Source organism: Dermacentor albipictus, chromosome 3, assembly GCF_038994185.2.
Source record: "Dermacentor albipictus isolate Rhodes 1998 colony chromosome 3, USDA_Dalb.pri_finalv2, whole genome shotgun sequence".
NCBI lineage: Eukaryota > Metazoa > Arthropoda > Arachnida > Ixodida > Ixodidae > Dermacentor > Dermacentor albipictus.
Window position 1 is genome coordinate 102,720,536 of NC_091823.1, and position 14,662 is coordinate 102,735,197.

Genomic DNA, 14,662 nt, shown 5'->3' on the forward strand with positions numbered 1-14,662 from the left:
TATATATATATAATGAGAAGCCAACAAACACTGACACCAAGGACAACATAGGGGAAATTGCATGTGCTTAATAAATGAAATAAAGTAATGATAAATTAACGGAAATTAAAGTGGATGAAAAAACAACTTGCCGCAGGTGGGAACCAAACCCACAACCTTCGATGTCGCGTGCGATGTCGCGTGCGATACATTGAGGCCTTCAGGTAGCATATGTGGGTTTATTGACCAGTTGCCTTCACCCGGAAAGATCACGTTCTCGTGACGCCTGCGGCAAAAAAGACGTTCCACGTCCGCCGCCAAGGTCTGTGAGCGGGGGCGCTGGCTAACACTCCCAGGGTTCTACTCGTACACATAAATACCCAAGAAAGTGGATGGGGAAACGCCGCCGCGGTAGCTCAATTGAGAGAGCATCGCACGCGACATGCGAAGATTGTGGGTTCGGTTCCCACCTGCGGCAAGTTGTTTTTTCATCCACTTTAATTTCCATTAATTTATCATTACTTTATTTCATTTATTAAGCACATGCAATTTCCCCTATGTTGTACTTGGTGTCAGTGTTTGTTGGCTTCTCAATATATGACTAATAATTATCGGGCCCCTCGGTTAACCCCCTTTCTTCTCGTTATATATATATATATATATATATATATATATATATATATATATATATATATATATATATATATATATATATATATATATATATATATCAGCAGCTCCACGAAATCGTACTCTGTGCCAGGACGATATCTATCTATCTATCTATCTATCTATCTATCTATCTATCTATCTATCTATCTATCTATCTATCTATCTATCTATCTAGCTATCTATCTATCTATCTATCTATCTATCTATCTATCTATCTATCTATCTATCTATCTATCTATCTATCTATCTATCTATCTATCTATCTATAACAATTTTCCCGCCAACTTGAGTCACTGTGTGTGTATTTATATATAGTCCATGGTCTTGTGGTTACAGCGTAGGGCTGCTGTGCTGAGAGAACAGGATCCGAAACAAATCGACGAGCCAGTTTGGATCTCTAAGTATGTCGTACGAGGTACGTTCTGCTCCCCAATGAACATCCTTGACGTGAACATGCTTTACCTGGTATGTGTCCCTGAGTAAGCGTCATTTTCAGTAAATCTTTTCGACGTCAACTTCGGTCCCTGTGTGTGTGTGTGAAAACGTTTATTGTACTGAGGTCCGGAGGCTCGACTTCTCAAGCCAAGGCGGGCCGCTCCCACGTTGGCACTGTCAGGCCAAGCCTTTCAGCGACATCATGGGCCCTCTGCACTGCCCTTAGTTGGTCCTGAAACAATGGGCTTTGAATCCTTTTCTCCCACTGTGTCCATTCTTCAACGAGGTTGGGGAGAGTCGCGGGACACCCCGCCAGCATATGTCTGATTCCAATGATGCCATTACAATCACTGCATTCCATCTTAATCTCCCTCTCTGGATACACTTTATTAATGGTGTACGGTGTGGGATATGTACCCGTTTGCAATAAGCGCAGTGAGACTGCGTGAGCCCTGTTCAGTTTTGAATGTGGCAATGGGAATTGTCTGCGTCCTAAATAGTAATGTTTGGTAACATCATTGTACGTTAATAAATGATCTCTGGATTCCCTCGCTTGATGGTGAACGGCTCGGTTGTGACTGTCACGGTTAGCAAGTCCTCGTGCCAAGTCACGAGCAACCTCATTAAGGTTTACCCGAGTCTCGTCCACTTTCCCCATATATGCAGGAAACCATCGGATTTCAGTTGTCATAATCACAATGTTTTCAAAAAGTTTAGCTGCAACTCCAGCTACGTAGCCTTTATCAAAACACTTTACAGCGGTTTTCGAATCACTGTAAATGAAGGCCCACTTATTACTCCTGATGGCTAGAGCAATTGCCGCTTGTTCCGCCACCGTGGGGTCCTTTGTAAAAATTGTGAGAGCGTCTTGCACCTTCCCTTGTGCATACATATATATGGCAAAGTGTGCCACTCTTCAGCGCAGCCCTTCGACACGAACTCGGGCCACTCGGTATGTACCATTGGGTATGTGCGCTTTTCAATGAACCCCTTTGATGCCAACATGAGTCGGCCAGCATGAGCTTCTGGGCATGTGCCGGTCTTCAATCACTAAAAAAAAAGCAATCCTTCAAAATTTATCCTGTGCGGGGGGAACTAGAGATATTCTTATGGAGACATACTCGCACAGGCGTCACTTCCGCATTCTGTGGTGCCACTAGATGACGCAGCATGTTCACTGGGAAAAGCGATAGATGAAACGCTGCTGCAAATGCACCACGCACAGCAATACGTTTCTGCGGTGGCGTTATGGCTTGTCGCCACATCGCTTAAAGTATAAACCCCATGCAAGCGGTCTTGCGCACGACAGCGACAAGCGACGCGATGGAGATGGCTGTCGCGTTCGCTCGTCGCCTATATAGAAATCGTACCCCATGCGAGCGACGATTTCGAGCGACGTCTCCCCAGTGTCGCCGATATAAGAGTAGCAAATACGAGTCGAAACTAGCGTGACGAGTGCTTTATTAATTTAAGATGATGTGTTTTACTGTAAAAAGCAGCATAAGATATTTCTGACGGTCTTACAATAGGCTCTTATTCTTGCTCGTATAAAAATCCAATCGTTTGCTCTTTCCGTGCGACAATCGGTAGTACTTGAGTGACGTAGATCCACTTCCGGCTTCGCGCTATTGGCCAGCCGCTCATAGCGCTTCCGGGCGACGAGCGACGAATTCTAGATTTCCGGAACCGAGCGATCGAGCGGCAAGACCGAGCGATCTGTTCAAGCGACGGCCCGTTTCGTCGCTCGAAACCGTCGCTCGTCGCCGTCGCGCACAAAATCGCGCTCATGGGGTTTTAGCCTTCAATGTTAATCACGCTAACGTCGACATTCACCGTCAGGTGGGTTCGAGCGGATTCTTACTCGTTTATTATTGTTGAAACTTTTCGGCAGAAAACCACCTTAAAGATTACAGTCGACATTAATGCGGTTAGCCTCGAAGCAATCTAGCGACGCACCGTGTCGCTATACCGCATAGACGCGTCGTGTATGAGGCGTGTACTGCAACCCGGCTCCTCTCTCGCACTGCTCTGTTTGGCCTCGGTACTAAGCCGCGGCACTGCTATCGAGGCACCCTGTTCTCTGTTAAGTGTCTCTGCATGTGCTCCCATAGGGAGCAGAGTTGTGCACACTCCCACCATTTTGTTACAACGCCGTGCGATTAAAATTGGCGGTAGAGTCGCTCAATGGGGTGTGCGGGAGCCGAACTTCAAACAGCGTCGAAGCGTTGAAGCGTGCAACGAGGCGGTGGCGCGCCCGCGCGGGGCTGCGCGAAAGCAGGTCTCATGTAAGTTGTTGCAGTCAACGCGTGCCGAAAGAGTGCGCGCGCTTGAGGGGACACTAAAATGAAAAATGATTTTTTCTCCATCAGTAAATTACCGTTCTCCAACACCTAAAACACCGCTCTTACAACGATAAGACGTTTGGTAAGTCAGAAAAGGCGCAAGAACGAAATACGGGTGGCGACGCCTACTTAAGTTCCCGCACTTGGGGGCTGTGACGTCTTGCATTTTGATGGCATCTTCTGAGGCCTACTAATTATATATAGCGGTGCATATTGACTACATTGTGTTCTAAAGGAACGAAATATTAAACATGGCAAGTTTCGGGAACCTTTATTCAGCCAACGCGTCCCAAATGCGAAAACATACTTTGGAATCCCTGACGTCACGCTGACGTGCCGGCGCTGCGGTTTCGGCGCGAAATTCAAATACTGATACTAATAAGGAATGAAAGCCTAAACTTGTGCGCTGTCCAGCTCCAAAATTTGCACAGACGCACCAGCCAATTAAGTTCGCTTAGTTGCGTAACGTCAAGCGGTTTCACGTGTTTGAAACGGCAATTTTCTCCATGCAGATCTGTATTTGTGTCATTTGTTTTCGGATGAAACCTGATATTCCGAGCAGATTTTATGGTCGACTCTTATATCAGTGCCCAGACAAAGGTAATCTCATAACTTGAAGCACCGAGCTTGTATTCTCCAATTAACCTATAATCTATATTAGCAGAACAAAGTTATTAAGCTGTGAGCGCATTTCAGCTCGATCGCCCCTCTTTCAGTGGTATAGGGAAGGCGTACTGCGTTTTGCGGTTGGAGCTTGTTTTTAGTTCTTGTGTTGTCACCGACTATAGAAATTACTCAGCAGAAATGCGTTCGCTCGGAAACTGCTCTTTCTGCGTAAAATATTCGGCTCGCCTCTCGCAGAACCATTCGAGAGAGCTCAACCTGCATCAGTCTCCTTTCCCCATAGTTTAACCGTATTTAACCGTATGTAACCGTATTAAAACGTATTTAAATACGGGTTAATATTTATATTACAATATTCGACAGTTCATAGTAATGAATTCCCCTAGTGAACCCGAATAAGCGCACTTCCAATTCGCGCACTCCTCCTAGTAACATAATGACAGAGAAACAGACATTCAAATGCTAGAACAAGGAGAAAATGATTGCTCCGAAGTTTTTGGTGTGGCAATACACTTAGGCAGTCGAAACAATGTAAAAGCAACGAAACGCGAAATGTGCCTCACGCAATGGGAATATGGTGCAATCAGCATAAACAAATAAAAAAACAAAACGAAAAGAGACTGATGGATCTGTAGCTCCGCTTAACGGCTGGCTCAACATTGTCCCTCACGCGCATATTGTTCTTGCTTCACGGGCCCGTGTGCAAAAAAAGAATAATAATAAACAAGCATTTACGCTACAATTGTTCATTTCAACCAAATTCCAACCAATCCTGATGAGGAACCTATTATCGGCGAAGGCTGCTGACCAATGCCTAAAGGCACTTAAGCCAAAAAACGCTGGGTAAATTCGGTCCATGATTTTTTTCCTACTATGCACTGCCATCATCATCATCATCATCATCATCACCATCATCATCATCATAATCATCATCGTCATCATGATCAGCCTGATTACGCCCACTGCAGGGCAAAGGCCTCTCCCATACTTCTCCAACTACCCCGGTCATGTACTAATTGTGGCCATGTTGTCCCTGCAAACTTCTTAATCTCATCCGCCCACCTAACTTTCTGCCGCCCTCTGCTACGCTTCCCTTCCCTTGGAATCCAGTCAGTAACCCTTAATGAACATCGGTTATCTTCCCTCATTACATTTCCAGCCCATTATGCACAGCCACGTAATGTAATTTAACAAGCCTTGCGGCCTGTGGTTGTACATACGTCTGACACTCCTTGCAGGAAGAGCAGGGACACGAGGAATATCTGGTGGACTTGCATCACTCCAGCGACCACGAGGTGCAGCGACGAGTCCAGCAGTATGGCGGCCGCGAAGACGCTGCGAGAAACGGAGAGCGGAGAAATGGCCTTTTCGTGCATGTGCGGGGCCGCAAACGTGAAAGGAATGTGAATACATTTACGCCTCGGTTTCCCGAAGCCAGTAGGACCCTGGAATTATTTCGCTAAATCGAGAATTTCGTTGCCAGGAAATGCTTGAAGCAATCGTGCGAACATTACTATATCTACTCAGGAGCAATAAACACGTATCTGTTGCCTGCGTATATGCATACTTAGCGCAGACATCGAGCCGGTTGAGCGCGTCCTGTGTCCCTTATGGAAGCGACAAACCTTCTTAACCAGTCAATGGCGTCCATCCCCATGGCTATAAAGCTTGGCACAGCCATATTTTACCTATGTTGTTCTAAAGAAAAATTTTTAACACGGGCGACACGACGAATTCTCTTCGTTCATTCTAGGTTTCCGACGCATTAGAATCAATGAATACGTGTCGCGAAATCAAAACCACTTTAAAAAAAAAATTGTCAAATCGGGTTTAGTTCAATCGGGATTTGACTATTATAATGACCGAGTCAATTAATTATATTTCTTGAGGTGGGGGTGAGGGTCAACATTCCATATCAGCACAGTGGGCTATAAGGGACACCGTATAGTGGACAGTTCAGGATTAGGGTTGACCCCGTGTCGTTATTTAACGTGCACCCAAAGCATAGCAGAGCAGCGTTTTTCGCAGTCCAGCTCCCCCTGAGTGCCTTCCTCATGCCTGGAATCAAATGCACAAGCTCGTGCTGAGCAGCAGAACACCATTCAAAATAAGCCACCGCGTCACATATTCTGCCTGTTGCACGGAGGATATCATATCGTACTTAAAGCAAGCAGACAGCCGTCTTACTCCTTCTGGTGCACGTGACTCGGGCCATGGAGTTTCCTACAAAATTTACTAGTCAGCTATGGCGCTAGTGACTTACGGGAGCTGTGGATATGACGGTCAAGCAAGAATGAGACTGACGAGTATAGCAATAAGTGCATTTGCCTTAACTTCGTCCTTCCAAATTTCGACTAAAGCTCTAAAGGTCTTCGCCTACACTTCTTCCTTTAGACGGCTTTGTGGCTTTGCAATTTGGTCGTTTTCCACCGCGTTATAAATGCAACAGTTCACGGTGATTACGTATGCATGGGTGCAGAGACGTATTGCGTTGCTGTATTTAGAAAAGTGTAACTTCTTGGAAATTAAAAACACTGAGGCATTACAGGCAACGCTGCAATAACGGTTAATTCAAGCCACAAGCACGAAACATAAACAAGCCAGCATACAAATCAACACCTAGTCCCGTGGCAGGTGAACGATTGCCACACCAGGGTTACCTTCAGTAATAATTGCAGGAAATTATGGCTCAAGATGTCGTACCGCGTTGTGCAGTAAATGTTAAATGTCGTACAGGAACTTACGCGCATTTTCTTTGACTTCTCAATGGGAGAAGTGAGTCAGTGATTACACCGAGGAACGGATGCGAACAAGCTTGCCAACTTGTTATGCACACGTGTTATCCTCTACGGGTGCCTTTTTGTGTGTACGTACACACAGACCAAACCCTGTGGCATCAGAGGGAAGGCACTGCACGATTGCATGCTCTCTCGCAAGATTCAAATTCTAGCATCGTACTCATTTCGAATAAGCGCGCTAGAGTATCGCTTTCTCGGAGTCGAAAATGTCGTGAAGTATCATCCGCAGAACGTAGAGTGTAAGAGGAATCCAGTTTCATAAATTTATGTGCGGGAAAAGGCTAACAAAAACAAAAGAATAATATTCATGTACTCTGTTCTGACCGGCGCTTTACCCTTTCAGTTTCCAGTGACGTCTATACTTCCATGTAACTTCACCTGAGCGTAAAGCTGTCAGACGACATGCACAGGCTGGCGAAACACTTCGGAACGGCTGCAACAAAGCCCAAGTTTTCCTGCTAACCTAACATAGAACGCGTCAACTATTGATGGCATCCCCGCGCACGCACGGCTGCGAGTAAGTGCATGGGAAGATAGCGCAGAGCGTTACCTGTTAGCGTGATACTTGCACGAGAGCGCCGATCCGATCACATGACCTATAAAGAGACCCCACGTGAAGGACGACTGGAAGGAACGGATGAAGTCCGTAGTCCAGTTGCCACTGGACGTGTCGTTGTTGTACATCTGCAAGGTAACCGGAATGGTCTTCTAAACGGCAGTCATCGAAGTGAGAGCAACATCAAAGTGAGTGAAAAAGATGATTAAAAAAACATGGCGGAGGAAATTATTCTTTCTTTTTTTTTGACCGCATGGTTTGCCATAAGGCATATTACGATTAAATCAAGGCTTGCAGTCCTTCGAGAGAAAGAAGCATAAGTTACCCATGAAACTTGCGGTACGTAAAGGCGGTGCTTAAAGCCGATTCTTCATTGGTTGCAAGAGGGCGAAGATGCCGGCGAAGATAAAACGTGCCGATTGGCCGACATTGGCCAAAGCGTAGAGTGTCCAATTGGCTAAAGGAAGGAAGTAGGTAAACAATGTATAGTAGAACGCAGACATCGAACAACGCTATCATTTCCCAGAAAGTTTGCAAAAAGGGGCCCTATAACGTAAAACTATTCCAATATGTTTTTATTCCAATCTCTTGACGCCGAATTTGCGTAACCACCGACGCAAGCATTAGGGGGTGACCCGCAGAGTTGCCTAACAGTCCAATCAAACGCTCGCCTCGTTTATAGGAGGTCACTTTTGTTTCTTTTAAAAACAAATAACAATGCCTACTCTGAGCGGCTTGTCTTGTCTAATTGGCTGATAAGAGGCGAGGAGCCCTTGCAGCCAAGGGATTCGATGGGACCGAGCCAGTGCACTGAAAATCGATAACCGGATGGAGAGGGTGGTGCCGGCATGTGCGAGTGGTCCGTTTTCCCCTCTTAGCTTGCGGTGGCTGGTCGAAAATAGTGGCGGCATGCAACGGAGGGTTAAGAATGACGCGAGAACCGATCCTCAGCAAAGAATAGTTGGCAAAACGAGGTCGTACACGTGCCGAAAGTGCTCGAAAACGTTGCACGGCCACGCAAAAACTTTTATTATACGCAAATAAACCTATGCTCTCCGGCAGGTGCAAGTAGCCAGTGCCTGAGTGAATGGTTGCAACCATCTTTTATTCCTTTCGGAACGGGGCAGCCTGCGGCTATTCAGAGAGAAAATTCAGCTTTATTCGGCATATTAATGCATATTTACCGCATACACGTCACTTTGCTGCGGTGAGTTCTCGTGGTTTTGCGACGTCGCGTGACAGGTAGGTGAAGTGGGTGCAGCCCGAAAATATTTGACCAATAACCGAGGGCTAATGGCAAAAACACGTCGAATCAGAAATAACTATTTTTTTTTCGTTCTGTCCAGTCTTGCACAATCAGTGTGTGCGCGTCATATCAGATGGGGAGCTATCGCGGTTTGCGTGACGTCGCGTGACTAACAGGTGAACGGGGGGGGGGGGGTAGCGAAAAAGTTTTTTGATCGATCGCGAAGGGCTGATTGCGGAATTGGAATAGAAAAGTTTGGAACAGCTTTACGTTATAGCGCCTCAGGTCTACATAATCAAGCAAGCAGAGGCAGATCCACTCCCTTGTAACCTACACACAATCACTTTACAAGGTGCCCCTGCAGACCTATCCGTCCCCACCACCAAGCTCCACAACTGACATCGCTGACGGGATTTCCCATCTAAATATTTATAACCAAGCCAGATTCGTGCACGTAGATTAAACACAATTCACCCAGCCCTGCATGCCATCTTGCTAAAGCACTTTCTCACTTTTCGAACCCCATACATATCCACACTCTCTCTTACCAACCGTAGCATTCTGCGCTAGCCCCGGTAAGCAACAGCAATTCAAAAGCAGTAGCTTCGGGCTAGAATCTGAACTGGAATTCCTTCGGCTTGCCATCTTGGTAGCGATTCCTTACAGTCACACAAGTCTGCCGTTAAAGGGAAACTAAGTTTTTCTCACTTGCGTCGGTAGCATTTATAATATCGACGCAAGTGAGAAAAAGTACATAAGCGCCTGTAACGCTCACGTTCTCACATCTTGTATTGGTGGAACCAAGTTCCCTTTAACGGCAGCCAATGCAGTGGTGTAAAATGTGCAGCTTAAGACATCTAGCGTTTCTGTTACTGCGTCACGCAGGGCTTTGCCACATACAGAAAAGACAAAAAAGAAAGCAGCAAAGAAGAATGATTAGCTCAGAGCCGGAAAATTTGTTCTACCCTTCCTAAAAATCAAAACCATGCGTGCCACTGGCGTAGGAAGGCATTTTCACCATCTATGTAAAGCTGTTCGGCTAGATACTCGTCTGCTATCGGCCAAATCTTCCGTGTTGCACGGAAAGCTGCTCGTTGTTCATGCAGCAATGGTATATCATGATAGGTCATGAAACGCTTCCCTAAGCTATATGATCCAAAGCTCGGTCGCAAAGTCTGTATTTCTTCCCTAACTCCGTGCTTATTTGCACCTAATTAGTTCTACAATTTGTGCGTAAACTTCTCAAAAACATTTTCTTACTTACGATTTCACTCTTACGCTTGAGAACAGTACAAGCAAAAAATGATTGCTTAAAATTATAGACGAAGTATTTACGCGATCATTGTTATACAGTAAACACCACACTTGCAATTTAGCGACAAGCATCCCGAAAAGTGTCGTGACTTACTTCATCAGTGCCCTGAAAATTACGCAACGACTGAGTTCGTTGTGACTAAAAAAATTAACTGCTTGAGATGACTGTTGAGGCTACACAAATGAAGCTGCGACGTGTTTTGTAAAGAATCCAAGGAAACTTGTAAAACAATCTCCGAATTATACCGATAACTCCGAGAGTTGGTGAATGACTGTAGTGCCAGGATTCACTCCAGAAATCATAGCATGAAACTACAGACATCGTCGGTGGGTACCTGATTGCACGGGAACCACCAGCTTGAGGCTAAATGCATCACCTCACTTAAGTTGGCATACCCTCACCTGGCTACACGTTATTTGATTTACAGGGAAGCTGCTAAGCGGAGTACCACCGAGGCGCTCAGGCGGCGGTGGTCAATATAACAGTGTTCATTCTTGTACCAATACTGTAGGCATGACGCTTTTATTTTTAAGCACAAAACAAAGAATGAGGCCTGCGGTTGTAAAAGACGACACTGCGGCGTAGTCGTTATCAAATGTCAATCAAAGAACAGCCAGTAGGGCAGCCGGCATCGGACGATGATCTGTGGGAACAGCCAGCAACGTGGCACCACCAGGCCGTAGGAACCAAGGAGGTCCAATAAACAATTTGTTTAAGACCTCCTTGGCTGGAATACACAGAAAGACACCGGCATCGGTAGAGCTGGTGCAGCGTGCACAAACAAATATCGGATATAGTGGAGAACATAGAACTACTAAGCTCGGATACAGCGACGTAATTGAAAAGGCTCGGGTATGGGGAAAAAATTGTTCTGGATATGCGTATGCAAAATATTGGGTAGATTTAGGACAGTGGCAAAGCAAACCCATGGGACTATCGAAGGGTGATTTGGGTCTGGGACATCTAAACGGTTCAAAATGTGAGAGCACGACGATTTCATGAAATCGACCGCCTTGCGCAAAAGCGCTTTTAGCGGCCTGCGGTGATTGAGTGAAAAACGCACCCCGTGCTACTACCACCAACTTCTAAAGAGCCCAAAGTGTTGCAAAAGGTCCACGCTTGCAAAAATTGGGAGGACACTTAATATTCACCTTCAATAGTGGGACGCGATACCATTCAAAGTTCCCCGACTGCTTCGCACGCTTCCCCGCAACTGCCGCTTATGTAACCGTATCGTTTGCCGGGAAACGCATGCAGTGAACGCTCGAAGGGCGGACTTTTTGGTAGAAACGCGGCCTCTTGCTTGGGCCGAGGATGCACGGTGGCGAGCGTCATCTGGATGGTGTCGTAAGGGACCGGGCACGCCGCTTTATGAATGGTAGAAAAGCTGGAAAAAGGGGGTTTGTGTTTGAGTTTCCGCGGAACAGGATTATGTTTTCTCGCATATTCAAAATAAAATTCGATGCTGTGAAGTCTGTAGGTTTTTATGGGGTCCTACTTTACGATTGCTCTGATGCACTTCGCTTTGAGAAATTCAATTAGTTAAGTAACTTCTCTGCACTACACAGATGGCCTGCGTGGTTGGGTATCCGTGGTTCAGAATGATATTTCGCTCACAAAACGGACGACTCTGGACGCGGACGCAGGACGCCGACGCCAGGTTTTCCGCAACACAAATCTACGGTGTCTTTGGCGCATCAGGTGCTCTGCTACTCATGCATCTGCAAAGGGTTTTTGTTCGTTATCTGTGTATTATTCTTATCAGCAGACACCGTATATAAGCAGGTAACAGCGGTAATTTCCGTTACGCCATCATTACCGCATCGACGTCTTCACGACCCCTGCTCAGCTCCATCCTCACAATGTGGCGAGGACGGCCAAACGCTGCCCACTGCCACCACTGATGATTGAAGTTCGGGCCTATGAGCCAACAATGTACAGTGGTGAGCGGGACACAATAATCACCGGCAGCTTTAACTGCCAAAGGGCAACTACACATCGTCCGCTCCAGCAAATTTTCCTTCTTCTGATATATGCACCTTAAGCCTCGCATTATTCTGGGCCTAATATTTAGTATTATTTCCAGTGTAATACCACTGTTCAGGGAAAATGGCATATTACGTTTATAGCAAATGGCTCCAGTTATCCCCAAAGTGTGAGAATTTGCACATTTATAAAAGTTGTCATGCCCCGCTCACTATGCGACATTCTACGCCTTCCTAAGCAATAAAAAGAATGAAAAGCAATTAAATGCAATAAGCTTCGCACTGCTAACAACTCCAGTTATGCATGAAGTATCTCTTATGTAAACAACTTTCATCAGAACACCGCTAAGAAGAGCAATATATGAAGGGCGAGACTTAAACTATTATACACCTCGGTAATTAAATAGTGTCAAGGAGGAAATTAATTTTAAGAAACTATTATTTTATCACTATCTAATAACGTTTACTCTAAATCACTTTTCATACAAGTAAAATATGTCTTCCGAACTGTAATCTTGGTAGAAATATAAAACTCTGTCTGCTAGTTTCATTTTAGCGTATTGTATGGTGTTCAATTTTCAGTTCGCAACACGTGTGAACAGTTTCATGTGAACAATCTTCGTGTGCAACACAAAAACGAAAATTAGGCAGCGAAATGTCCGCAAGATCTACCATTAGTTACTAGCAGTATCAGATGCAAGTCCGCGTGCCCGCCGAACGTCAACAGCCGCAGGGGCCGCAGTCCGAATCCAAGTTTCTTTTCTCCCCTTACTGCCCTATATGCTTTTCTGCACTTTAAAAAATTGGCTGAAGGCTTAGCTTGGTTAAGCCTGGAATATTAACGAAAGCAATACCCTTGACTGCACCTTGGTTCGGCTGATGGTGTGGACATGGTTGCCCTTTTGCTAAACGTATGGCTATACATCATCCGACATAGGGCAAGGCAGCGCGCCGATCACTGCGAGGAGCCGAGCTGTAGCCCCTTTTATCCTCCTAGCGTGACGTCACACCAGCGAGCGCCCTCTCTCGGTAGCGCCGCAGCAGCGGCGCGCAAGGCTTCGCCTCCACCATCGATGCCGCGAGCTGGGGCCCCGTCTCTCGGTCTGGCGTGACGTCACACGGTCACTTGACGCGCAGCTGTGTAAGGAGGCGCCACGACCACCGATGGGCCGAAAGTGCGAGCAGAATTGCTTTCGCAATAAAATGAACGAACTCAAAGTACAGTGCGCGAATATACCTTCCAGTGGGCTTCCCTCTGCAGGCTGTAGGCGGCCTCCACGAAGGACCTGCGAATCCCAGCGGCCAGCGAGAAGCCGACGAACACCATGGACACGAGGATGCAGCGCTTGGGCCACGCCAGCAGCGTCGGCGTGCGGCCCAGCCACAGGCGCTCGGCTCCGCGACGGAGCGGCGAGAAGGGACCGCTGCTGTCGGTGCCGCCCATCTCGCAGCACGGCATCTCGACACCGGCTCACTGCTTTCCTGCGCCAATTGAACAAGTTGACAGAGCCTAACTCTATAAGCGATCGGACCCATCTCGTTGGTGTGAATTCATAGCTTTCCGTAGCAGAACAGGAAGCGTGTGTGTGGGGGAGAGATGGCATGTGCACGAACACAATTATGAGTACCGCGGATACACGGTATCATAAAACCTTGAGTTTCTTGTATGCGTTAGCATGAGAAACTGAAAGGCGAACAAGTCGAAAACAACTGGAATGTGTTGCCGCGTTTACGGGGTTATCTTAGAAATCTACTACCCGCCGCGGTTGCTCAGTGGCTATGGTGTTAGGCTGCTGAGCACGAGGTCGCGGGATCGAATCCCGGCCACGGCGGCCGCATTTCGATGGGGGCGAAATGCGAAAACACCCGTGTACTTAGATTTAGGTGCACGTTAAAGAACCCCAGGTGGTCGAAATTTCCGGAGTCCTCCACTACGGCGTGCCTCATAATCAGAAAGTGGTTTTGGCACGTAAAACCCCATAATTTATTTGGAAATCTACTGCAGTGAAAGAGCACAGAAACAAAATAGTGAGATAACGCAGAAATAAACAGGACAGCGCTTCAATTGCAACAGAAACATTTATTAGAAGCGCAGACGACACTGCGCATTACTGCGGCAGCGCATTAATAAATTCCTGACGCCTCTTTCACAGGAATTGGTCATAACGCGAAAGTGAAACGCGTATATACTAAGAAGCAGTGGTGGCTTCGTCGCACATTCTCAAATAAAAGTGCATAAATGTGCATATGCAGTCATTTATTCATTGCAGTTTCGCTCGAAGGGCGAATCAATGACAGCGATAGCAAGCACGCGAGGATTGTGCTGTTGTGCAGTGTAAACACCACCCCGGAGGCTACCAGGCGTCATAGGTGTGTCCGACGCGACGGTAAGTACTTATACAGCTATTCTTAGCCCCTTCAGTCACGAATTATGATCAACTGTCACTACACTTGTTAAATATACATAATTTTATGCCAGGGTGCTTGATACTCCATTGAAAGCGTCAAGGTAGTAGAATGACTCTTTGTGCATTTTATAGTAACTCATCACACATAATTGTAAGTAAATATTTGAATATCGGAAATCCCGTCATGCTATCGTTTCTTTAAGTTAAAATGATTTCGTCACCCGCTCGAGTTACATGCACAAGTTATTTATTAACGCAGCTCTCAGGACCAGAATCAATTTATTCAACGTCGACGTACGGAC

The 14,662-nt window shown here is 46.3% G+C and overlaps 1 protein-coding gene across 4 annotated transcripts in view; it reads right to left on the reverse strand.

Moving 5' to 3' along the window:
• LOC135913932 (vesicular glutamate transporter 3-like) overlaps window positions 1–14,662 on the reverse strand; it is a 169,565-nt gene that overhangs the window by 37,493 nt on the left and 117,410 nt on the right. For 3 of the 4 annotated variants that reach the window (XM_065446636.1, XM_065446643.1, XM_065446628.1), the window contains exons 2-4: window positions 13,190–13,434; window positions 7,401–7,534; window positions 5,273–5,387 (exon numbers count right to left, since the gene is read on the reverse strand). In XM_065446636.1, coding sequence (XP_065302708.1) covers window positions 5,273–5,387; window positions 7,401–7,534; window positions 13,190–13,411 — 471 coding nt within the window. In that variant the 5' untranslated portion in view covers window positions 13,412–13,434. The remainder of the gene's footprint in view (window positions 1–5,272; window positions 5,388–7,400; window positions 7,535–13,189; window positions 13,435–14,662) is intronic. The other variant, XM_070535834.1, reaches the window with a different exon arrangement.